The following is a 25,568-nucleotide window of genomic DNA, read 5'->3' on the forward strand; positions in this document are numbered from 1 at the left end:
TTAATTGTACCTATGTTACCTGAAACTAAAAATAAAACTAATATTCGTTTATGCGTTGTGTGTATCCTTGAGGTCAAACATACTGAATACATTTCCTTCCTCAAAAAACATTTGCAAAGCCGTTTATTCATTTATAATTCTGTATTGTTTACATCCATATTTCCACTTCTTCTTCCCTGCCTTTGTTGTTGCTTTTTGCAGTCCTACTTTACTTGACACATTCCTGCCACCTGCAGAGCACTGGAATAGTGTGAAACCATTGGCAGGTCTGTGGACCATGTTATCCACATGAACATGGGTGTACCTGTGCTTGCTTATAAATAAACAGCGTCATAGGTCAAAAACTCTACAAGGAATCTTTAATGTAATTTGTAAAATAATCAAGACAGCCAACATTGTTTACATTATTTTTTTTTCCAGTATCATCACAACAAAGCTTTAATAATTTGTAGTTCTGTTCTGAGGGTATTGAAACACCAAACAGCTACCCTCCAAAGTTATTTGCTGTAAAAACATGTTATGATTTGGAATTATTTCTGCATGTACTCAATCTGATATAATGTTACTTAAGATGTTATGGTACAGTAATGTTAAAAAAAAACAACAACTTTTAATTAGGTTTTGAAATGCAACAGAAATACAATAACATTACGGGTAAACTTATTTACCAGTAAAACACAAAAACTCTCCTTCAGCTGATCAGATGGTGGTCCTCCATGTCATGGTAAAGTTCTGATCCACAAAAACTGACCTTGGAGTAGCATCTATTATCAGCTCCTATAGACACAAGAAGACAGATACATGTAGTTTCTTAAGGTGTGCACCAGTTGTAAAATGAGACATGGCCTGTATTTCCTCAAATACTGCAGTATACACATATATAATTTAAACCTACACATTATTAACCTTTCACTCTAACCTTTTCACAATGTTTTTAAATATTTTTGGGGTTTCTTGTCTTTTAATTGGATAGGACAGCTGAAGATAGACAGGAAAGGGGGAAAGAGAGGGGCTGACATGCAGCAAAGGGCCATGGGTCGGATTTGAACGCAGGACAGGGGTACCTCCAGTGACATATTTTGAAGCAGTGGTCACTGTCCAAGCTGCATGTATTTCACGAGTGACGAGTGAGAGTGTGTTGCAAAATACATTTTGCCTCTCACACAATGTATTTTGCATAAGCTAAACAACCATGCATATAGATAAATAGATGAATGTATCTTTTTTCACCGTCTTGTCTTTTCAGAAATTAAGTCTACTCAGTGTGAGAAATGTATGAAAATGTACAGTACATTCTTTCTGCTCTGCTCTGTACCTTGTATCAATCTGTATAACCCATTTCCATTCATGTCATATAAATGGCATGGGAGGGTGTAGTAAAATTAAACAAGCCTGGGCTTACACACGTGATGATATATTGAAAATGACAGTATGAACTGGCCTATCCTGTACTAGACAGAAATAGCTCTCCCTCCTCACTGTATTTAAATGACACAGAGCCAGCTGCTTACTGCTTCTTTCAAGTTGTTACCCTATCAGACAATACTCAAGGAGATGAATGGATTGTCTCGCACTGAAAAACCACTTATTACCATGCGCATACTGTGTCATCCTCATTCCCTCTCCCTCCTTCCTCGCTGCCCTTCTTCCTTCCCTATGACCATCTTTCATTCTCCCTGTTTTATCTCTTTCACCTCTCTATTCCTCTCTCCATTTGTTTCCTCTGATGCATTCTCTCTCTCTCTCTCTCTCTCTCTCTCTCTCTCTCTCTCTCTCTCTCTCTCTCCACCCTGCTCTGTCCTTCCTTCACTACTTTCCAAAGATGGACTGTCTTTCTGTCTTTTCATTATTCTCTACCCATCCTTGCATCCCCAACACATACACACATACACACACACACACACACACACACACACACACACACACACACACACACACACACACACACACACAGACACACAAACACAAACACCTGACACACCCTCAAAATCCCTCTGTCATTCTGACTTTCTTCATCTGCAATTCTTGCCATCTCTTCTTGCTTCTCCCTGTCCGTCTTCTCCAAGAACAGTATAAATCAAAGGCTTCCAGGCTTTTTCACCCACAATTATTTATGGAGCTGCTGTAGCTATCATTTTCACGCTCCCGATAAGTGCACTGAGTACAGTACACAACCTTGACAGGAATATTGTATCACAGACTAAATGAGGAGAGGGAACACATGCTTTCTTCTTAAACCTGGCCTCGTCTTTCCTTTTTCTTCTGCTTCACACTCTTGTAGTGGTAAACTTCCACTTTACCCATTACCCACCTCCAACATATATGAGATAGCTCTATACCCTCCCCACCCTCCTCTTCCACATTTATATATATCTTTCATTTTTCCAGTTTCTCTTTTTATGACCTAAGCTCTTCTTCCTTACTCTCTTGTGTTATTACATTTCAGGATTCTTATACCTTCTGTGTCTGCGATCTCACCTAGTGATTAAAGAAGCAGAATGACCTCAGATCAGGCCCTTATTGTCCTTGTGTAAAACACTGAATCCCCTCTAGCTCAAGTTTAACACTGTAGTGACCTTGAAGATTGACAGACAAATACTGTTGGAATTTCCTTTGATTACATTTTCACAGTGACCACTAACTGTGTAACTGTGGTACAAGGCACTTTGGGCAAAGAAATCACCATGTAGCAAGTAGTGTAACTGGCCATATGGCTTGGCTTTGTGCACACAATTCCTTGTGATTGTCGGTCACATTTCTTTCCGCTCAACCACTGGAGCAGATGATGGAGAGAGCGAGAAGAAGTGACACTCATTTTTCAAGAGCAGCTTTAAAATCACTGTCCTGAGTCAAGTCTTCAGCTCTGTGTTCATTTCAAAACAACAGTGTCTGGGGGAATGCAGAGTTGATTACAGCTATTAGATGACAATGTGCGGCACAGCAGGGGTTGAGTTGTGAACCTGTGTTTTTTGGGGGTTTTTTTTGGTTGTTGAAGTGACAGGTTTTGACTGGCAGGGAAATGCTCAGTCAACTTGAAAGCTGGGGTGTGTTTATGAAATGTGTGCATGCAGTGATGAAAGGAGCTCACTGAGCTATGATATGAATGTGCAAAGTGAACTATTAAATGCAATGACGCTGATTGTATGCATGTTAGACAGTGATTAATATGTTTATTTTGAGGTTATTAGAGCAGAAATTTTGCTGAGTGCATCTGTGGGATGCAGTGGAATATGTACGCTTGTATACCCATTAGCTAATATTGTTCCATTACCATCAAAGTTTCCCATGCCTGCTAGCAGATGCCTCGGTCTAGTATTTATGTTCCTAGTGATCAGTGAATAAGACTTTGCAGAAAAAATATGCTACTGCATAACAATGTCTATAGTTGATTTTAAGCAAATGGTGTGAGAAAATCCAGCACAAATTGGAAACTGCAAACAGTATTCGTTTTTAAAAAAAATATTTTTCTGTGGCTTTAAAGCTGCAATATGATGTAGTTTGTTATATACCATGCATTATCAGTTTCATTGGTACACACCCTTATTTTTTTCAGAAATGGCATTTCATTCATGTTAAAAACTTATTTAAGGGTTAACTATTTTCAGTTAGAACTGATCCAACTTTTACTAAATTAAGTTTAACTTGTAATTTAATACATATTTAGATAACCACTACTACTAATTTATTTCTTTTTTATAGTGCCAAATCATAACAGAAGTTATCTCAGGTCTAGACCATACTCCTTATAAATGTATCTGCAGAGACCCAACAATTCCCACCATGAGCAAGCAGTTAGCTACAATTGCAATTTACTATGGTAACTAAATTGTGACCTAAAGATCCAAAACTCTTCTTACCTGAGTGTCAGTGTTGTGCTCCGGAGTCAGTGGATGTGCTGTTCCGGTTGCGTCTGTTAGGGTCACCCCTGTGATCTTAACACTGCCTGCACCCCAAACCTTTACCACACCCAGGGTCAAGTGGTCAGCAGCGGCCAGTCCACTGTGGCCAACTTGATTAGACAGGGTGTTCTGAAAGTGTTGGAGATGAGAGGGTGAAGAGACGAATAGAGTTTATGAGAAATAGAATACAGACAATGCAAAAAACAAAAACAAAACAAAAAAAGGTTTCTATGCTTCATTTATTTATTGGAGAAGACTTTTAATGTTTGAGTATCTATCTCCAAATCATTAGTTTTATATGCACCGAATTATAATTTTTACTTTATGTTTTGGTTTTTGCAGCCCCTTAAAAACAGGAAAACTAAAATGTCCTCTCTCTCTCTCTCTCTCTCTCTCTCTCTCTCTCTCTCTCTCTCTCTCTCTCTCCACACACACACACACACACACACACACACACACACACACACACACATCTACATTCAGATAGCCATCCAAAATGGCATACGATCTGCTAATCTGCCAGGCAGCGCTGGCCTCATTGCCCAACTTATCCTCATCTTCTCACATCTGCCTGTTCACACGTACACCCACACACGCGTGCATGCGTACACAAACACACACACAAGCACACTCAAACACAAAAAACACACACACTCGCTTTCTCGCTTTCTCCCCCTTTGGCTGTCAGACAGTGTGCCTGTTTTATCGCTGTGTGAAATTGCTTTGGAATGAGCCTGATGGTAGGCAGAGGACAGCCACAGATGTTTGGCCATGGTAGCTGTATGTGGGTATGTGTGTACTGTAGATGTGTGCATATACTGTATGTATGTGTGCATGTTTGTGATTAAATGTGTGCTCATTAATGTGTGTATGTGTGCGATTATGCGCCTTTGCTTGGCTAAGAAGCAAATAGGGCTGGGTTAGTCCCATTAGTCCCAGTGATTAGGGAGGATCTGTCATGTCGGACTCAAAATGTGATCAAGCTGTGGCCTGGTAAACACTCTCTTCCCACTGAACTTGGCTATAAAACTTGCACATACAACACAAACTCTTTGGGCTCTATTTTTGTGCACACACAATGTCAGCAGAGGTACAAACACAGATACATTTTCATATTTTGTGGTCCTCCTTTATATCTATAATTTTTATACACATTGGTAATATCATGGCTCCACATAAAATCGTATGTGCCAACTTTAAATAATTTAATATTATTTAAGGTAAGGTGTTCGCCCAATTAAACATAGCTATTCATCAAATTAGAGATTGTAAATTGAAGCATTGGAGTATTGGTAATCACTCATTATCTGAATGGAACAGAGTCTGCTTTAATCACACATAAATCTGTATTTTGATACACATTCAAATGTGTACTAGGTGAAAGAAGCAAATACAACATAAATTAAAGTTATTTTTTTGTCATTTTGAAATTGGTGTTTGTGCTTTTGCCAACTAAAGCCACAAAATTGCTCTTTGTGCTTGTGTTTGTGATAAGAGGTTGAAATTTTAAGTGCAATTTTGTGACAAAACAAGTACCAGAAACACACTGTGATCTGCATAAACACAACCACAGCTGCTCCACTCCAACCACCTCAATTCGAGCTTGTTCTTTTGGAGCCATGAAAACACTAAACAGGTGTGTGCACCACAAAAGCCTCACATCTGATGAAAATGACACTGTAACTTCATTAGGGCTGTCGGCTTGGTGATAGACAAAACTAAATGCTCTAGATTATATCATTATAAAATTCTACAAATGAACATCTACACTATCTACCTGCTTAAAATTTCTAAATAACCACGACAAGTACAAGACTGCTAAATCTTAAAACAAAGGCAATAAGGAGAATGGGACAATAACATTGAGTATACCCATAAAAAAGCTACTGCCATGTGTTTGCATAAATCCTCTCCACTACCTCACCATTTCTGATGGTAAAATCCTCATTGTTAAAGCTTTTAAATATTTTGGTTAAAGTTTAATGAAAATGATCTACTTTTAAATTATAATAATACTACCATTATTAAGTGATTCAACAACATAAGCTTTTGTATGTCTTTGATAAAGGTGTCAAAAGAAGAGTTTTTAAAGTGAGAATTTTGTCTCAGCCAAAATGAGTAAAAGCTACATTCAAATCACCACCCCAGAGTAAGACATGAATTCTGTGCTAATGGTTTTCAACAGCTAGCCTTTGACATCCGCCTACCACAGCCAGTTGCATTTCAAGGCACTGGCTTATTCTCCAGTCTTGCTGCATTAATGACAATAATGACGATGAAGAAGAAAAAAAGAGATGTGACATGTAGTTGGCCCCTGAACTCACCGATTCAGCTGCAAAGGAGACCATCAGATATTGTTCTCTCTTGACTGTGTCTGAGGAGAGAAAATAAGAGTGAATTACATACAGAGCGAGAAATGGAGACAATGGAAGGACAGAGAAAATAGGTGTATGACGACCTGAATGAATGATAGGACAGAAAGAAGTGAATAGATGAGGGACTGTATGAATAAGTGAGTATTCATATGGACCACAGGAGTAGGTTAATATTCATCTGACTGACTGAATGAACAAATAAATAATCACTGGATGAGGTGGATAAATAACTAAATGTAGTTAAGGGTTGCATTCATGAGTGAATTAAATACTGAAAATCTGCACAAATAATTGTCAAACTGATTAGCTAAGTGACCGGTTAGATAAGTTAATATCAGTGGTAGAGGAGTATTTAGATAATTTATTTAAAGGTCCAGTTTGTAACATTTAGGATGATCTATTGGCCGACATGTAATATCATCTGCAATAGTCCTTATACCACACTGTTAAAATAATCAGTTAAATGTTACGGAAGTAAAACTATTTAAGTATAGTCAGGGAAATGTTAAGTAAGTAATGCAGACAACTGTGACTATTATACTATCATTGTATATATCATTATTAGATAAGAAGATTATTATTACTCAGGCATTAGTGTAAAAGCCGGATTTAACTGTTGTTGTTGGTTGAGGTGGAGCTGGAAATTTGTTCTTAATAGTGCTTGAGTACATGTACTTAGTTACATCCCACTGCTGGTTAATATTTTACAGCACTGACTCATTAAAAGACTCACTTATTACTGGTTGATTAACTGAGCAAATAATAGAATTAGGGTAATTCAAACCTACTGTGGTTGAATGAATGAGGGAATAACTGATGAGTGACTAATGCACATATGAGTCAGTCTGACTGATAGCAGAGTGAATAGCTAACCCTCTGAAGTGAAACTCAAACACACAGAACTCAAGAAAAGCAGATAATACAGGTAAGCAGGCGCCATAGCGAGAGGCAACGCAAACAAGAAAGACATAGGGAGGCTACACTGCAGAAAGACAGGGAGACGCAGAGCGAGCGAGCAGATAAAAGAGGAGTGATGGAGAGTATATCTCCAGGCAGCGACACGGGGAATTACTGTAATAGTTTCTGTCACTCCCCTTCTCTGTCATCCCTCGTTCTCTCTCTATCTCCCCCTCTCTTTCTTTGTCCCAACACAAACATGCCTCTCACAGAGGAGTGCATCTTCTCACAGAGGCACTTCCGAGACTTATTCTGTCCGTATATCAGTGTGTGAGTGTATGTGGGTGAGAGAGAACGAGTGAGGAAACGGAGAGACTCTATGTTGTAGTTGTCTACCTGATAAAATCAATGGAGAAATTCATATTCAGTAACTCTATCTGCGTTCTCATACTGTACATGAATTTCAGACAAACTGGTGTGAAGGCATTCATTTGGATCTTTATTTTCTGATTTTAAAAACTGCTTCTGTAGATAAATTGAAGAAACTTCCACTTAATGCAATGTAAACACCAACGCTGGTATTTTCATCTGTAAATCAAGTACAGCCTTATGTTTAGTCCTTTTTGTCTGCACACTACTATAATCTATCACATTTAAAAAAAAAAAAAGTTTTCTTAATTCAAAGGCTTAAAAGAGGTGAACTTCTGCGGTGTGTGTGATGTGTGTTTTGATTTAAATACCGTTAGCTGCTGTTCAGGGTCAACTAGATAATTGTCATTATTTCTGTTTCTGAGCTTTGAGTATTTTTAGTTAAAAATGAGGTCCTGACAATATAAATCTTGATTTAATCCGGATTCAACTTGTAAAGTTTCATTCTTCACTCTTTATGTTCTCTAAAGAGGTGTTCGGGGGCTACATTTTGTTTCGCAATGCATTGGTCGTGAATCAAATTATTGGACGAATTAAAAATTGGACCTGATGATGATTATTATGATCAAAGTTGTGAATGTGAGACACTGCCATCCATAGAACCATACCACTAGCATGGCTAACAACCAAAAATGCATTGAAGAGGCCCAAGGTGTTTTTGTCTGTTTGTAATAATCTGTCTACCATCTGATGATGATTTTCTATGTGTGTGTGTGTGTGTGTGTGTGTGTGTGTGTGTGTGTGTGTGTGTGTGTCAAGAGTGACCCTTTCACTTACCTATTCCTTCTCCATCATCCCAGAAGAGTGATCCTTGAGCAGTACCACTGTCGCTCAGGGCAACGATCAGTCCTAAAGGATTCCTTCGACTGAAACAAAAGGGGTAGAGAGTGTTATAGCATATTGCTAAAGGACAACACCTATTTATACCTGCTGTTGAGGACAAATACATTAACATTCCTGCTGGGGGCATCCACCTGATCTCACTGCTGGTGGAACACTTATCCCCCTCTAACTCTCTCTCTCTCTCTCTCTCTCTCTCTCTCTCTCTCTCTCTCTCTCTCTCTCTCTCTCTCATTCTCACTGCTTCTTTCTTTAACACATTAACAATCATAGATGACATTCATTTTGATGTGTGTCGGTCATGCAAGGCAAAGTCTTGTTTAACCCCCCCCCCCAATGCACCCTATCTCTTTGCACAGGTACTGAGGCAGAGACATGAAAAACACACACTTCACACTAAACATACAGGGTGCTGACTTGTAGCTGGGTGCTGCCATGATGTGTGTGCACTTACCTGTGATGTGTGTTGTTCTCTGGTTTCTGCCAGGGTATGATATATCCTCCTCGGATATGAAGGTTAATATGGTTCAAGGGTGTCGGCATCGTAACCACTTGGCCACGCACTCCAACATCTCTGGCCTGATGAAACCATATAATAATTGCATACTATTAAAGTTCTAGAAATACTGTATGGGTAATTAAACTTTGATTCATTTTATTCAACAAATCCTTTGTGGGAAATTGGCATTTGCGTGCTGGTAAATCACCCAGCGTGCAGTAAAATATGTGACATCTATAAAGGCTACATCTGAAACATTTCAGTAATTTATCACACGCCAAAAGACTTTTTTGCAAACTTCCTCTTTACAGTATTTTTCACTTTGTCCTTGGTCCTTTTTCTAACAGCTTGCCCATCTCGGTTTGCTGAAGGGAGAAGTTTAATGGAGGTAACCACGCCTCTCCACCATCCCATGTCCCAGTTTATACTGTTTCTTGTGTTTTGTTTGGCTTTCTGATGCTGTCTAACAGATGGGGAGTCCCCTAGCAAGAAAGAGACAGAATGATTGGATGTTTGTTTTTGTCATCAAGGCGCCTTCTGCAGTTGTTGAGCTCCAACTCCTTAATGATGTTGTCAAAGATGTCTCTTGTTAATATTGTCATTTGTGTTCTTGTTGTAAGTGTGGTTTAAGTCTATTTTTGTGGTCTTGGTCTGCCTACATATTTGTTTTTGTAAAAATAATTTGCACCTCATAGATGCATTGCTTTGCATCTTCAGCACAAGATATGATGCACAAACATACTTTCATATGTTAGGACTATTATCCAGATTAGGTAAACACTAATCAGCCAGTCAGATGTTACCTCTTTGAATAACATATACTGTAATTATTTTTCAGTCACTTTGTCTCTCTAACTGTTTTCTGGTTGTTATGGGCATGGACTCACCGTGTGGAAGTCATACCAGCGTGCATTAGGAACATAGGCATCCACATCCCTGGCTCCCTGTCAATCACAAAGTTAACACTGTTAAAACAGTTAATCAAAAGAATGAGGTCAACCAAAACGTTGAGACATATAAGCAGAGGATACAACTATACCTGAAATGCATCTGTGATATGTTTATTAATGCATAACAATCAAATAGTAAAAAAAAAAAAAAAAAAAAGCAGCTGAAGCGCGTGTCTATACCTGGTCGAGTGCAGGGGAGATAAGTAGGGCAGGTCCCCAGAGGAATTGCTTGTAGATCTCCCATGTAGATTTATCAGTCACAAACCTGCAACACACCAGCACAGATGCCATTAAGCCTGACTGAAAAACTGTAACCAACGCTCTCTCCTGTGTCCTTAGCCCAGACGACTGTTCAAGTACTCATTCAGAATTCAATGGTTTGAAGATGCAAGCCAAATAACCCCGCCAGACTCACCCTGCCAGCTCCTTAAATACCATCTGTGACTTTAGAAGAGTCTCTTAAAATGAATAAATAAGTCTTTTTTTTTTTCATACAGTTCCACACATTCACATCTGGGAGTTGCCAAGTATAGCCACAGTCATCTACGGTTGGCCTCTAAACAGTCTCACTGGATCTGAAACAGAAAGTGCCTTGCTCAAGAGCTTCTTGATGGCTGTTGCTGTGGCAGGGAAGACACTTCAAATTTCCCTTCCCCTGTCAAGTTATTCAAATGAGCAAATGTCACAAAGCAGCTTCTTTAACCTCACTCCAAAATGTATGGATATGCAAATAAAAAGGGATTTTTTTTGTCTTGCCTCCCATTAACATCCATAGCTAATAAAGGAGGCTTTGATGGTAAGATTTCCCAAACTAGTTAAAAATTAGTTAAGCATTAAAGTAGAGTGGTGCTGAAAACGTGTTGAAGCACTTAAATTAAAGCTCTTCCTAAATTGTTTTTTAGTCCAGCAATCACATGTGATATTCTGCATACTAATGAAAATCAATATAGTTTAAAATCAGGTTATCTTGGCAGCAAACCAGGTGAAATGACCCATCCTGGTAGCAAATATATGATCTGATTAAGTGATTACATGTAATGCTTGAGCCATGTTGTTAACAGAAAAGACCTCTTTGCGTGTTTTGCGTGGTCTGTGCTTACTCATGCAAGAGTGGTCTGATTACTGTGCTTCCTTTAGTATGAGCCTCAAACATCAGTGTGTACAGGTAGGGCAGGAGGGTGTAACGGATGTTCAGGACGTCACGGGACGCCTCGGAGAAGGTGCTATTCCAAGCAACAGGATCTTGTCTCTGATGGAAAAAAAAGGAATATCAAAGTATTCTTTACAAACAGGTTAACCAAAATGAATAGTAATACAAAATGGTGACAGATGTGTGTTTAAACAGGGGTTCGGCTTTTTTGCCCTGTCAGCGTGCTGCTACACCTGTTGGGCTTTCTGTTTATTCATTTTTGCATAACACATATCAATGATTCGATATTAGCTAAATAAACTGATGTTAGCTCCAGTTAGTTGGTTAAAAATGCTGTCTCGCCAGTGATGACCCATGTAGAAGTCTTGGAATAAAGAAACAGCATTGTTCTCGTATTGCAATGAAGAACTAGTTAGTCCTAGATTAGTGAGTATGATACACGGAAGACAAACAGAAAGAAAAACACTGTCCTTCCAATATAAAGCTGTTTGGCTGCTTATGTGCTCATATTTTTTAACAGTGTGTTTGAGGACTAATTGATGTGTTAGGAGAATGCAACACAATCTCAGGTAACAAAGCCTGGAGTTAAGTGTAAATAAGAGTATGATACTGTAGTGCCACTAGTTATTTTAGCACACATGCTAACAATTGCATCTTGAGTTACAGCAGATACTGTTTAATCCATTCCTCACACTTTTGCTCTTGGGATCTGGTTTTTGAAAGGCTTAAAAAAATAAAATAAAAATTGCATCATCAAAGCTCATCCAAGAGTATCACTCTTATTACAGCCCCACATACATGGCCTCTGCATGTAGACAAGTCCAAAGCTTGACAGACGTGCCATTCCTAGTTGCAGTTGCTAAGCTATGATTGGACAATTGGTGTCCGTGGGAGGTGTTTAATTTATCAGATAACCTGTTAACTTTTAGGACGGACACCTTGTTTTGGGGAGTGCAAAATGCAAAAACTCAAAATACCTATACAAAATCCACTGGCTGACATTGTTTACTTATAGTTGGAGACAGATGCTCAGTGTTTGAGTATACAGACTCACTGTTTTGTGGATATACACCTCAAAACCGATATCTCTGGTTAATTTGTCTCAAGTACAGTTACAAGTACAGATACACACAGATATGCAGGGCTATGCAGAAAAACAAGCCAGTGGAGTATGAATGCATTACCTTTAGATTCTCCTGTGAAATAATTGTACATTTACACACAGCAATGTTTTTCTTTTCTTGTCATCGTGTTTGCAGTTTTGACTCTTTCCATTTGGATTTCACAACATGCTGCAAATGAATAACCAGAAATACTCAAATGGCCAACTCGCATTCATACTGAATAAATGATGCTCGCACTCTTCTGCCCCACGCTGTACTGACATTTACCTAATTTTAATTGGCAACAAGTGTTCCCTTAAGATACAGAAAAAGAGGACACGGTGTACTGTCATTCTGTATATATGGGCCAATCTAAATGAATTAGCTCATTTTCTGGAACTGTATTTAGGACAATAATATGTCTGGTCATGTACACGCACACACACCCACACACACACACACACACACTGAGGTTCGTGAAGATTTTCATCTGAAGCGTGTCATCACCATATGCTCCCCCCTATGATACCGTGTGTACGTGTCTTGGTGTGTACTTCATTTGCATATGACTGTGTGTGTATGCGTGTTTGGGGAACTTTGTTATGCAGTTAAATGTGAATCTGTGTGTTCATGTCTCCTGCCTTTCAATTTAAGAAAAAAATCATAAGATATTATCATTAAAATCATCACAGAGACCAATAAAATGACAGACATTTTCTTCCCAGCTGCAATTTAGCTGGGTCAGATTTGATAATAGTTATTAACAGTAGCCCAGTGGATACTAAGTACAGGCCGACCAGCACATGATTGAATGCAGAACATTTCCATTATCTTATGACCTAAGGAGTTTACCAGATTATCATTTAATTTTCTTAGGAAATTTACAAGATTGTAATTATCTGGAAACCCAGGAGTTCTTCTACCTGCCTCCCTTTTTAGTAACCCTCCTTTTGCACCCTCATACCTCACAATCAGTTGTGTTCACCAGGAAGAAATTACCATTGTAAGTTAGGTGTGTGTATGTGTGTGTGTGTGTGTGTGTGTGTGTGTGTGTGTATAAGTGTTAAAAATAGACATAAAGAGAGATACTGATAATATAAATCGGAATGTCTGAGTATGAGCCTGCTTTACTTTTTTAGATTTACATTTATATTTGTTTCCATGCCATATTCTACAGATATAGACAATGAAACTATAGTGGAAGGTGTACATATTGCTGGTATAATATGGATACAGCTGCAGCTGAGACACATGACTCAGGAGGGCAGTGTGACTGTTAACATGGGCGGCGAAATAAAATGCAAGACATTCCTCTGCGCACATGCGCTGCTAAGGTAGGCAGTGCGAACGAGCCGTTAAGCTTCAGCTTATTTTCTAATGTAATATATCAATACACCCTCTCTTCTTTCCTCTCGTCTCAACTCCAATCAACTGTGTCATGTGTTGGTAGTAGATACACAATGCCCAGTGGGAGGTACAAAGAGACACGTATAGCATAGCATTGAATTAAGCTTGTAAGCTAATAATCGGGATGAAAAAGGGAAGACTTGCAAATAGGGAATGTCTTAAAATCCCACATTATTCGGTGAAGGGCATTGCATGACGTAACCGTTCGGACCTAGGAGTGGCAACCTCTAAATATACAGTGCAGAGATTGCAAAGCTATTTTGAATTAGCAAGAAAAAAAAAGTATTATCTCTCACGCTGGACGTTGCTGTTGCCCATCAGAAGCGGGAAACAACAGACAAGTGAAGCTAGCGTCCTGACAGCCTCCGGCTACAGAGAAATTGAAACTATCAAACAAGTGTGTTGACACAGGACTTAATGTGTAGGCAGGCTATGGAATCTTCTGCCATCTCCATAAATGTGGGAATGTCCACTGATGTATGGAAGCCATAGAAAATATCCCCATTTGTGCCTGTGCTGGGAGGCAGCTATTCTGAACAAAGTCGTATGGTAAACAATCACGGATCAAATATTAGTGCTGCTCTTGCACTCTACTGGCGCCTGGACTGCAGGGACCATATCTCCATGGAACACCGTGCTCAAGCTTGCCTCAAATACCGCTGAGCTCAAAAAGACTGTCCCCAAAGTTGCAAAACCTTTGTTGGCAGCTATTGATAGCTGTCAAGTCCCAACAAAGGGCAGACACTCAGTTCAGCACTGTGTTCCTCACTGAGCTTTCAACCAAGGCAATCTACCTAGTTTTACGAAAAGGTGGATAGTCGCCAACAGTATAATCCCCCAAAAACTCTCTTTATATTTTTCAACATGCAGTCACACAAATCTTGCATTACTTGACAGTTACACCACCGTGAGCCCCCAAGGTAGACTTTTCATCTGTGAAAAACTAGAGGAGGGACTGATGAAGAGATGAGAGCAGGGAGTGCTGAAGACTGAGAAGCAGACAGAGAATCCATCTTATGAATTCACCTAATTCATGGCCACATTTATAGTGGCAAAGGGCTTTGTGACACACACACACTGATTGTAGACAGATATGTATGGGGTGTGTGTGTGTGTGCGCGTGCACACTCACACGCATGGCCTCAAGGAAAAATGAGGTTATCTGGCTGTGTCAGCCCTTCTCATCTTTTCTCTCCTCTGCTTGGTCTTTTTCTTCATTTATCTGTCTGGAATCTACTCCCTCGCCCCGTCTCATAAACCTTTGAGTTTCTGTTTTGCATTACAGAGCTCTCATCAGAAAAAGAAAACATGTTTAGATGAACAATATGCCCCTTTGGGGGGAATAACAATATACATGACTTGAATATGACTGCACTGCTAAAACAGCTATTGGTGGAGAATTTATCTTGTTTAATTAATTTGCATTGTTCTGATATGTCCGTGGACACTGCAGTATATTGCTGGTGCAGTGAATTTATCTCAAGGTCAACACTGAAAGTTGTCTGAGGGCAAAGAGACACTAGGCGTGACGGAGCTCTGGGAATGACTCTGCAAAAACTCTCCTCTTTCTTTCTCTCTCCACTGTCTCTGACCTTGTGTGTACCCTCTGGTCTGGTTTGTGGTGTTAATGCTTTGTTGTCAAACGCCTTGTTAAGCAGACTGGAGGTTACAGTCGCTAACTGTCTGATGATTGGGGATTTTATATGGCTGACTGGAAAAATAATACAGTTTTTACAGTAGACTACATAAATAGCTGACCTTGATTCCCTTTTTCTTCCATTTTGCAGACCTGGTTTGTGTATTTTTTTCCCGTCCTCTCACCGAGCACCCTCCTCTCGTGCGTTCCTTTTCTGAGTTGATCGCAGGTGTTTCAAAATCGTCCTCATCCCAGCTCTCACCTCCTTATCACCACCCTGTGTCACCACCATTTAACTTGCTAAATTGCCATCTTGTTTTATTCCCCGCCAATTTTATTCCTCAACATTCTTTTCACTTTCTCTGTCTCGTAGCCTATGAACTTCTCTTCCCCTCCCTGTTCCTTTATCTGTATTTGCTTGTCAGTATTTCACTTCTCAATCCATCGATTCCTTTTCCTCCTATTTGGTATAAATACCTACACTGCTATCCTCTCTCTATCTTCTTACTTTTTTCTCCTCCTGACTTTGTCTCTACCTCTCAAACTGTCATTTTGTGCCTACCTCTCCTGCCGTCTGTGTGTTTTTTTGTCAATTTTCTCCATGTTTAAACACCCATTTGCAAGCCATTATTAAATGATTGGAATCATGGGGTGTATGTGTGGAGTGGAGGTTAGGTGGTGTGCAGTGGTGCCCAGATCACCTTGAGAATTCAATTATATCCCCACTCCATGTCGTTAAAAAGCACAGGCACTGACACACACACACGCACACACACACACACACACACACACCACACATCTGTGTCCTGTCTAGTATTGCAGACTCCAGTGCAGAGAAAGTTCGCCCGGTGGGATCGATCTCCGGACGGGCGTTATTGGATTTCTCAGATGTGTTCCAACGCTCCTAAAGGTCACTGCTAGAATGAATGCCACCGACACTACACCACCAAACAGGTCTATCTTTTTGTGTGTTTGTGTATGTCAGGCGCAGATTAAGAGAGGTAGAGAAAGCAACCTGGTTTGTATTTTTTGAGAACAACAGGAGTGTTGGTAAATATTTTTTGTATGACTATATTCACACAACTTGAGCCCCTATTTTCAGAACACAAGAACATGCTAGCCCAAGCAGATTTTGGTCATCTCTCGAGATACAGCGAGCATTAGCGTGGTGTTATTTAAGGCCAAAGGAATCGGCTTTCATAACGCTTACTTATTTGGCTCCTTAAGCGGGGTTGTAAAGCAGAGCACGCACATTTAGAATGCAACAGTGGTAATGTGTTGCCTGACATGTATTGACACTTTTGGGTTGGAGGAGGTTCTGTGATTTTAAAATGACTCCCTCATTTCCTGGGATTGCCACGGTTTCTCCCCATAAATTACATTTGAATTTAAACACATTGTAGATTATCTTTTTTCTACAATTTTCTGGTGTTATTCTTTCAAATTAATTAGATTATTGGTAGTAGAACTACTCCCCTTAACATGGCAATGGCAACTACATAAAATAGAATAATTCAATCCTCCGTTATTCAGCACATTATTCTTTTACCATTAACAGTATTAATATGTCAGAGGAGTTCATAGGGAAGAGAATGGCTAAGTCAAGTTAGCTTGAATGCACAGAACTAACAGTGGTTATGTTATGGCTCCTAGTTGGCCATCAGCATGAAACAAAGAACGACAACAAAAATAAGCAAGAAACTGAATTTAAGTGGGTTTACAACTCAACACATGCCTAGGGTTTTTCTCCTGTTTTGAATTCACTCACCGGGTTGCCCAGGCCGTTGTGGTTGCGTGAGTATGGATAGAAGGCACCCAGCTGCATCCAGCGAAGACACATCTCATACTGAGCTGTATTAAAGAACCCACAAATGTCTGCTCCGGTCTGAGAAAGAGGGTCAGACAAAAAAAACATCAGCATTTATGTGTATGTGTGTTTGAGAAGACAGAGATTGACAGAAAGTTGGGCACCAGGGTACAGGTGTGACTAAAAAGAGCAGTCTTCAACCAAAGCACTTGGGGTCACCCTACCGTTGTGGCAAGTGTCATCTTTCTGAAGTGTCCTTGAGCAAGACACCGCATGAGAGAGGGATATGGTGTATGTGACCCTGCGGCTTAAATGGGGGCATGCAAATGATTTACCATACATGGATCAATAAGGTGTCCGATTATAATTATTATTAGATACATTGGGAAGTTGGGAGACCACACAATGCCAGTATATGAGAGAGAGAAGAGGAAGACATAAAGACAAAGAGGCAAACTATCAAAGACATAGAACAATGTAAAAATGTAAGTTTCATTAAAGACTTTTAAATGTATATGGTTTTATAGGCCTCTTGTGTGGGGTGGGGCTTGTAAAAAAAATGCTTTACATTGTATTTCAAGATGTCCTCTGATCAAAGGGTCTAGCAAACAAAATAACATCACTCAGGCCGCTGTAATCTACTTAGAGAGGACAAGGTCACATCAATAAGATTATGTCTTGTCAAAACCAAGATCAGATGATGATACTTACATAAGGGATGCCAAACAGACTGAACTCCATCATGCCTGTAGAATAAAGGAAAATGGGGAGTTATGCCAAAATAAAGACTTTTTCTTTTGCAGTTTGCTTGCATGTGTGATCAATCACATCAGCCCCTTCTCATAATTGTGCAAGACCCTATTATTCTCAGATTTCAGTTTTGTCCCACAGAGCATATTTGCAATATATGCCTATATGTACCTATAATGGATTTGAAAAGCTGGTCCCAGCTCGAAAAGTTGTCTCCCAGCCAATGTCCAGCCCATTTTCCACTGGAGGGGTAAGTGGACCTGGTCACCACTATGCCTCTTTTACCTGTCACATCCAGCAGGGCACTGAATACACAGAGAAGAGATACTCAGGAACTTGTTTTACACATGGAAATAACACGAAGACATACATAAACGAGCAACGAGTCAAATGTAAAAGTGTCTTCTCCCTCTTAAATAAAATACATTCATTTTAGAAGCAAATTAGCCAATTAATTTTGATTGTTAAATTCAGCACAGTGCTAAAATGAAACAATTCCTCAGCTAAAGCACCTGGGCTCAAGGCCCAATGGTACCGAGCATCCCCGGGCGCCTTTGTAGCTAACTCTGCAATCTGGCCTCCCTGTGGTGAGAAGAACATTTTACCACGAGGAACAATGTAGTTTCACATTGGTGATTATCATAAAGATTTGATGAGACTGTATTTCTTTGGATAGCTGGAAGATATCAGTTATACAGCTCCTGCGGCTGCCTTTTCTTCCTAAATGTGTTTGCAATAATAGTTCCAGCTCCTCCTGATCTCTTTTCTCTTCACCCACATCAGATTCGACTGTGTTAAGATTATGTAGGATTGAGATTATTTGTCTACTTCAGTCTGTTTTCAGTTGCCAATAAAAACAACATATCTTTGGAATTATGCTAATCAGCCAAATACGTTTCATGTTTACGCTTATGAGTGATATATTTACTTGTTAGGTATGAAATAATATATAGAGTCACAAGGAATATGGAAGTTAGCATGCGAGAAGACATGCATGCATACACACACACACACACACACACACACACACACACGTAAACACATTAATGCACTTACTCATAGGTGGGCTTGGTGTGGGACCAGCCATAGAGGTTGTGGACATCGTAGTGTCTGACTTTTTTTCCGTCACTGAGTATCTGCTCACTGTTCATGCACAGAGTCTTGTGGTTTAAACCGAGGTGTTTAGACTCCAGCGCTTTTGGGAGGGTGCACAAACACACAGACACACACACACACACACACACACACACACACACACACACAAGAACAAACATATAGAATCCTTTAAAACCATACTCCTCGTATTAACATCATAGCTTAAAAATGTAATAACAACATGAGGAGAATAAAATATATAATTGTGAGTATCTTACGTGGCATATAAGGGGGGTTCTCTAGAAGTGGATTACCAAGACACTTCCCTCCAACTGTGCCGTGGACAAAACTGGCAGGCTCATTCATGTCCTACAGATGCAGATATTAAAAAGTGAAAATAAAATAAGGCAGAACGACATAATTAGGTCATTTTATACATTTCTTCTCTTTCGGGTTACTCACAATCCAGATGCCATCGAACTTTGTGGTTTTGTTATAGAAATCCTGGATTTCTTGCTTCCACCATGCTGCTGTTGTAGTGCGGAAGAAGTCAGGGAATGCAGTGTATGCCCTGAATTTCTGAAAATGGTAAAGTCAAATGATCAGGACATGAAATGCTGAAACCTCAACAACCCAACCAAGTCCAAAAGATCCGATGCATTTTAATTGTCCCTCACTGTGTTGTAATTATGGCATAAGGGGCCATTTCAAGATCTTGTCTGCATACTTTCCAATATGTCGGAAGCTAGGAAGTGTTATGTGTCAGCAGAGTAAATAAATAAAAATAAAGAAAATATTGTACCTCTACTTGGGTCTCCCAGTCCAAAGAGTTATCTACTGTGACATTAGGGTAATCTGGCCAGACCTGCAAAAAGGGTGCAGGACAATTATACCAGCACACACTATGAAAAAGCCATCATTTTGTCTGTCAGTTTCAATCTCTCTGTAGTATTACATGCTTGTGTGTTTTTCCACTCGTTTGTTTGGACATCCATTCCCTCTTACCTTCCCCCACACAATTTCATCACTGATGTTTTTGGGCCATTTGATGAAGACATCTGCTGCTTTACCTCTCTCAAAGGCAGGGTAATAAGATGTCTCATTGCCTGAGATGGCTGGATCCTGGAATTATAATACACACAACTCTTAGAATTTAGTACTAGAGAGTAGCTAATGATTCAGTAATTTAACATTCAGCCTTCACAGATTCACCTCACAGAAGCTTTAGGCATCATTAATTTATCTATATAATATTTATATCTGCCTATGATTGCTGATCCTTGTGCCCACTTGTGACTATATCAACAGCTTATGATATAATGGCATTACCAGAATGAAGATGAACCTCATGCCCTCTCCTCTCATGCGATCAACCAGGGTGGGCAGTCCATTAAACTCGGGGTCCAGAACAAAGTCCAGCTGACGGTCCATGTAGTCAATGTCTGCATACTGCACATCCTGCAGCAGATGACATTTAAAGCTGAAATTGACTAAACCCACATTGTTTTATTAAAAATATAAGAACCAGACAGGAATTAAAACTACACATAGCAGTGATTTAAACAGCAATATCTTCCTGTATTATAAGGTCTTCTGTTTTATAACATCAACATGACCAACTCACTGTAATAGACATAGCGTTTTTATTAGGGCATGCATTTTACTTCAGTCTTTGGATAACTGTTTGCTGCAAGTTCAGCTGCTACTAAATTGAATGTGTGACTGCTGTAAAAAATAAATTCATTTTAACTTAGATATCAGGTTAGGAAATTTTCTTTTTGGTACAATGGTGTCAAATGTTGGTATTCCTACCTATAAACATGGGAATCTGTAAAGTTTGTTTGTACATTTGTACATGCAACACCTGAGATATGTGAAAAGTGAGGGCTCTTTCTTTCAGCAAAAACAAAACTTTATCTGCCTTGTTTGCCTGGTGTGTCTGCCACAGTTTAAGGTTGGTCTAGTCTCTAAAGCTACCTGATATGTAGCCTTTCTTTGTAGCATTTTCTGCTTCTTTCATTCCAGTTAATGATGCAGGATCCTTTTGGCTGGCGTCAGCTCCTTGCAGGATAGGGCTTTGTGAAAGCATATTCTGGGGATCACTTGATTATCGATGGAAATTCTCATGTTCTGCTCTGCATGATGAAGAGGATGGGATTCTGGCCTGTTTCCACATGGGACATCTTGACATGGTCAAAAACAGCATGTGTTCTTACACACTCGCTTCCTTATACTGTTTTGCAAAAATGTTATTCAAATGTGAACCCCGGATTTAACTGTCGGAGAAAATTACTAGTCCTGGTACAAACTGGACACGGCTGTGAAACCTACAATGGAATGCATTTCAAATGAAATTCGAGGTCACATTTCATTAGGTTACACTGAATGTGTCCCATGTAGTCCATGAAATCAGTGTCTCCATTTTGCTTCATCCCAATACCTTGTTTTATCTAATTGAATTTTATGTACGTATTCCACTGAATCATATTGTAAAACATGGTCTGTTGGAATAAGCTCAGTCTGAGTACAATTCCCCATACTATACAACTTAGTGGACAAGAAGAAGCTATCAGATTGCATCTGCTCAGATGCGGGCAGTAAAATGATTCCTTGTGCTGAGACACTGATTGAATGAAGTCAGTGTTTTGGCAAAAGCAGGCAAACATACCTGAATTTAATTGGATAAGATGTATGTGTGCAACACCAGCATTGTGTCCTATAATATTCTGTTATTTTAAATCACTTTAGTGAAGTTGTGATACGTGAGGTTTGATATTTTCATAAATGTGTCTTATGCAGTGGGCTCATGGTCCTTTTCTCCCAAGAGTTATTAATCCTTCTCATTTTGCAGTCTAGTATTTAACTGTGTCTGATTTGTTTATTTGGTTCACTGTAACCAGAATCAACATTTGGAAGAGGTGCATCTGAGAAGAGGATGCTTTCTGTAGTATTTTTATAATTTTTTTTTAATGCTGACAATATTCTTTTCTCCTATGTGATTGCAATCAATACTCTTGTGACGGGTGCTTTTCTCATATTGAATTCAGACATATGAAAAAAAGTATTTGTCTGAAAACTTACATAGGGTATACCAGCTTCCCTCATGTCTCTGTATAGATCTGCTATCTCCTGGTCGTTGGCGTAACCATAGCGACAGAGCTGGAACCCAAGAGACCAATAGGCAGGTAGAACAGGTCGTCCAATCAGCTGTTAAGAAGAAAAACAAACAAGGAAGTCAAAACAGTTCAGCACAGAAAAAAGTTGTTTTTTAGGAAATCGGGACAACATCCATAAAGTGTTTGTTTGATTGTTTGTGTGTGTGTGCGCGAGTGTGTGTTTAGATAGGCTAAATGAGAGAGCGCAATGAAGCGAGGAACTCCCAGCTGCTGCAGTCCATCAACAGCGGCCCAGGGCCAGACACAAAACACACACACACACACACACACATAGGTGCAGAAGCACACACACGAATGCACACAGTTACACACACAAACAGACCAGAAGTCCAAGAAGACTTACTGCAGTGTACTCTTGCACAACCATTTCAGGCGTAGGTCCCAGGACCATGTAGAAATCCAGAATGCCTCCCAGAGTTCGGTAGGTTAAAGCTGGAGTAGGCTGGAAAGTCACATCTGGACACAAAGCAAACAAGACATATATGCACCTCCTAAAAATGAACATGAATGAATACATGAAGTCATGGGTGTGTTTGTGTGGGAGCAATTTAAAGCTGAGTGGAATACCATATTTCTTTCACTTTTTCAGTTGAATTATACCATGACATACTGGTGAATAACTTTAGAAAGACACTGGCACATAATGAGTAACTCTGCTCTTTGTCTTGTGTGAGAAAGGTATGTGTAATATGTGTGTGTATGTATGTATGATGCATGTCTGCGTTCTGTGCAAGTGTGTATTACTGTAAAAAAAAAGTGCACAAAAGTAGAGGAAAGAAGAAAGTGCTCATTGTGCTGTGTTGGCCCTTATATAAGACATGCTCAAAATATGGAAAATGGCCTCACTCATTATACATTGATGCTCACTGCATATGCAAGTGTGATTGTGTGTGCATGGGAGAGTGGTTTGTTGCATTTAGTGCCCAGTATGGAGATGTACTTGCGTTGCACATGTGCAAGCACGTGTGTGCCTTTATGTGTGTGTTTCTCTCACCCATGGCATTGCTGTTTAGTAGAAGCACACCGTGGGCATCAGCAGTGGTCTCGAGGCCCATATAGAAGGGATGCACTCCATAGCAATTCATCTTGTACTGTAGTAAAGAGACAGAGAGTCAGAATAAAAGTGAAAGTGTGAGATGGGTGAATGTTGGTTAAAGAATTGGTCTGTTCTGTGGATTGTACAAATGTTTGCTTGTGTGCTATTTTGTTTATTCATGAGCATTTTTCTTTACACCTGACAGGGCATTTCTCATTGTATTTATGGGTATGACAACAACACTGCTACAGTGGGCTTGCTTCCAGTGCAGTGTCAACATCCTACAGTTTTCCCAAAAATAGGGAAATATATTCCTAGAACTATCATCTATGCAAATTAATGTTCACTGACTAAAACATGTATTAAAATATATACTTTCTGTGTTAGTTATAGCACCCAAATGCACTCCCAAATCCCCCAAATTCCTCTCTGGCCTGAGTTTGAAGATAACAAACAAGAACTGGGACATAATTTGGGGATTTGAGTTGCTGTCGGTTGCTGTAATCAAATCATGAAGTCCTAAATGAAGCATACAGAACATTAAAATTAATGACAAAAGCTATGTTTACCAAACTCAGTTATAATTTGCTTGGCAAATTAAAAGCAGGGCAGAACTTTTTTTTGCTTTTTCAAAAATAGTGTGTAATGCTTACTTAACCACTACTTAAATTGGTTTGTGTGTCTGAAGGCAGTCATTCATTATTTTTTTCTTGTTTATTGTACCAGTTAATCACATGTTAATACACATCTGCCTTTTGCTGATTTATGTGTGCTTGCATTGATTATCTGCATGCACACTGAGTAGTGTTTCTCAGTAATTATGCATATGTAGCGATATACTGCTCTAGTAGGAATGAGCTGAGTCTCAGAGTGTGGACATTATGACTGTTCCTCCTGTAACTACTATGAGGGTCCAACTGTTGTCTTCAGTGTTTAGATGAGGATGGAACAAGACAGATAGAGAGGTGGTGGGGGACAGGAATCTGCCACTTTAAGATGTCATCGCCTCGCAACCTAAACTCATGGGCACGTCACACTCCATTAGCCCCCTGCACATCAGGTAAGTTGTTAAACTGTATCATAATGGCTTTGAGGACAGGCTCTGTCTCTGTGTCAGTTTTGTTGGGATGTTGGCTTTTTTTGCTGTGTGTGTGTGTGTGTGTGTGTGTGTGTGTGTGTGTGTGTGTGTGTGTGTGTGTGTGGGCTTGTGACACTGCTACATGCTGTGATGGCCTGACTGAAGAAGGAGGAAGGTCATTAGCTCACTCACTAAAAAAAAAAAGGCAGCCAGTGACAGTGTTTTCTTGGTTTCTGTCTGCCGGTCTTTCTTCACTCATTCTGGGTACAATTACATGGATTGTGATAGTCCAATTGTGGACACTCTAAATAAAACAGGATTTAAGTTAAGCAAAGCTTAATATTATATATATAATATATTCACACAACCTAGTTTTAGTTAGTATCTTTGTCTTTGCAAATTACAGATCCATGCTGTTGCCTCAGAGTTTGTGGGTATTTTGTGCCAGACAACGCTATTGAGCTTCAGAAAATTACTGAATTCTGTTCTCTGTTAATTCTGTTAAATGTGTAGTAAAGTGAAAAAATGTTGATTTTGGTATTCTTAAAATTTAACTAAAAGTGAATGCTCTGTGTATTCATTTGTTTATGATCTTTATGTGGTGAAGTCCTATTTAAAGTGTTGTCTTATCTGGTTTAATATTAGTACATGAAAATATAATAAATACAGTCCATTTTCATCATTTTTCCTAACTCTAATTCCATTGCTCTCTGAGGGGCTCTCATAACATTAGTCTAAACCCTGTGGAGCTGTCTTGACAGCTCAGCAATTAGACTTGATAATGCTGATGCAGGTGGAAACCTCATCCTGTCTGGCCTTGACACTGGTAGGGAAAACATGATGACACTCTATAACCGCTGCTCATATCAACAGCATCGCATCAAAGTGACATGAATGTGAGAGAGACAAGTTTACATACTGTGCAGGAAGGTTGTTTACAAGTCACCTCTGCAGTCTAGAGGCTGTTATGTTAAGGACATTTGGTGCACCGTGTTTTGTTACATGTGCCGTAACAGCCACAAAATTAGTTTTGATGCCGAGGCTTTAAAAAGGCCAGGGTGTCACTGCGGTAAACAATCATTTTATTGAATGTCAAATTTTGTTCATGGAAATCAGTTCCAGTAAAACATTCCCTCAAACATATGATATGCTGGTAAACTATGCATCAACAACAGTGTGAAATAACAGCTAAACCTGATAAGCATTAGTGCTGTACTCATGTTTTCACATATGTGTAAAGTTACTGAATGTGCTTTAATATGATACTTACACCAGGCGGCTGGTCCTTGGAGAACATACCCCAGGTGTGATAGTTGAAGTTGTGTTTATAGGTGGGATGCTCTGTCTCTCCAAAGCCATACACATACTCGGATGACAGTCGAGTAGACACTTGGATGAACATGTCTGAGAATGTAAAACCTGGCACAGAGGAGTCCCAGCT

General features: G+C 39.5%; 1 protein-coding gene across 2 annotated transcripts in view; it reads right to left on the reverse strand.

The window, feature by feature from the left end:
• Positions 1-337: 337 nt before the first annotated feature.
• Positions 338-25,568, reverse strand: part of si (sucrase-isomaltase (alpha-glucosidase)) — a 65,687-nt gene continuing 40,456 nt past the window's right edge. For both annotated transcript variants that reach the window (XM_051396823.1, XM_051396824.1), the window contains exons 28-48: positions 25,398-25,566; positions 23,008-23,104; positions 22,357-22,469; positions 21,919-22,044; positions 20,167-20,295; positions 19,843-19,959; positions 19,640-19,702; positions 19,300-19,416; positions 19,116-19,206; positions 18,799-18,937; positions 17,914-18,047; positions 17,704-17,738; positions 16,954-17,070; positions 10,990-11,138; positions 10,070-10,154; positions 9,827-9,883; positions 8,895-9,019; positions 8,378-8,466; positions 6,224-6,273; positions 3,858-4,028; positions 338-777 (exon numbers count right to left, since the gene is read on the reverse strand). In XM_051396823.1, the coding sequence (XP_051252783.1) occupies positions 700-777; positions 3,858-4,028; positions 6,224-6,273; positions 8,378-8,466; positions 8,895-9,019; positions 9,827-9,883; positions 10,070-10,154; positions 10,990-11,138; positions 16,954-17,070; positions 17,704-17,738; positions 17,914-18,047; positions 18,799-18,937; positions 19,116-19,206; positions 19,300-19,416; positions 19,640-19,702; positions 19,843-19,959; positions 20,167-20,295; positions 21,919-22,044; positions 22,357-22,469; positions 23,008-23,104; positions 25,398-25,566 (2,251 nt within the window). In that variant the 3' untranslated portion in view covers positions 338-699. The remainder of the gene's footprint in view (positions 778-3,857; positions 4,029-6,223; positions 6,274-8,377; positions 8,467-8,894; positions 9,020-9,826; positions 9,884-10,069; positions 10,155-10,989; positions 11,139-16,953; positions 17,071-17,703; positions 17,739-17,913; positions 18,048-18,798; positions 18,938-19,115; positions 19,207-19,299; positions 19,417-19,639; positions 19,703-19,842; positions 19,960-20,166; positions 20,296-21,918; positions 22,045-22,356; positions 22,470-23,007; positions 23,105-25,397; positions 25,567-25,568) is intronic.

Source organism: Dicentrarchus labrax, unplaced genomic scaffold, assembly GCF_905237075.1.
Source record: "Dicentrarchus labrax unplaced genomic scaffold, dlabrax2021, whole genome shotgun sequence".
NCBI lineage: Eukaryota > Metazoa > Chordata > Actinopteri > Moronidae > Dicentrarchus > Dicentrarchus labrax.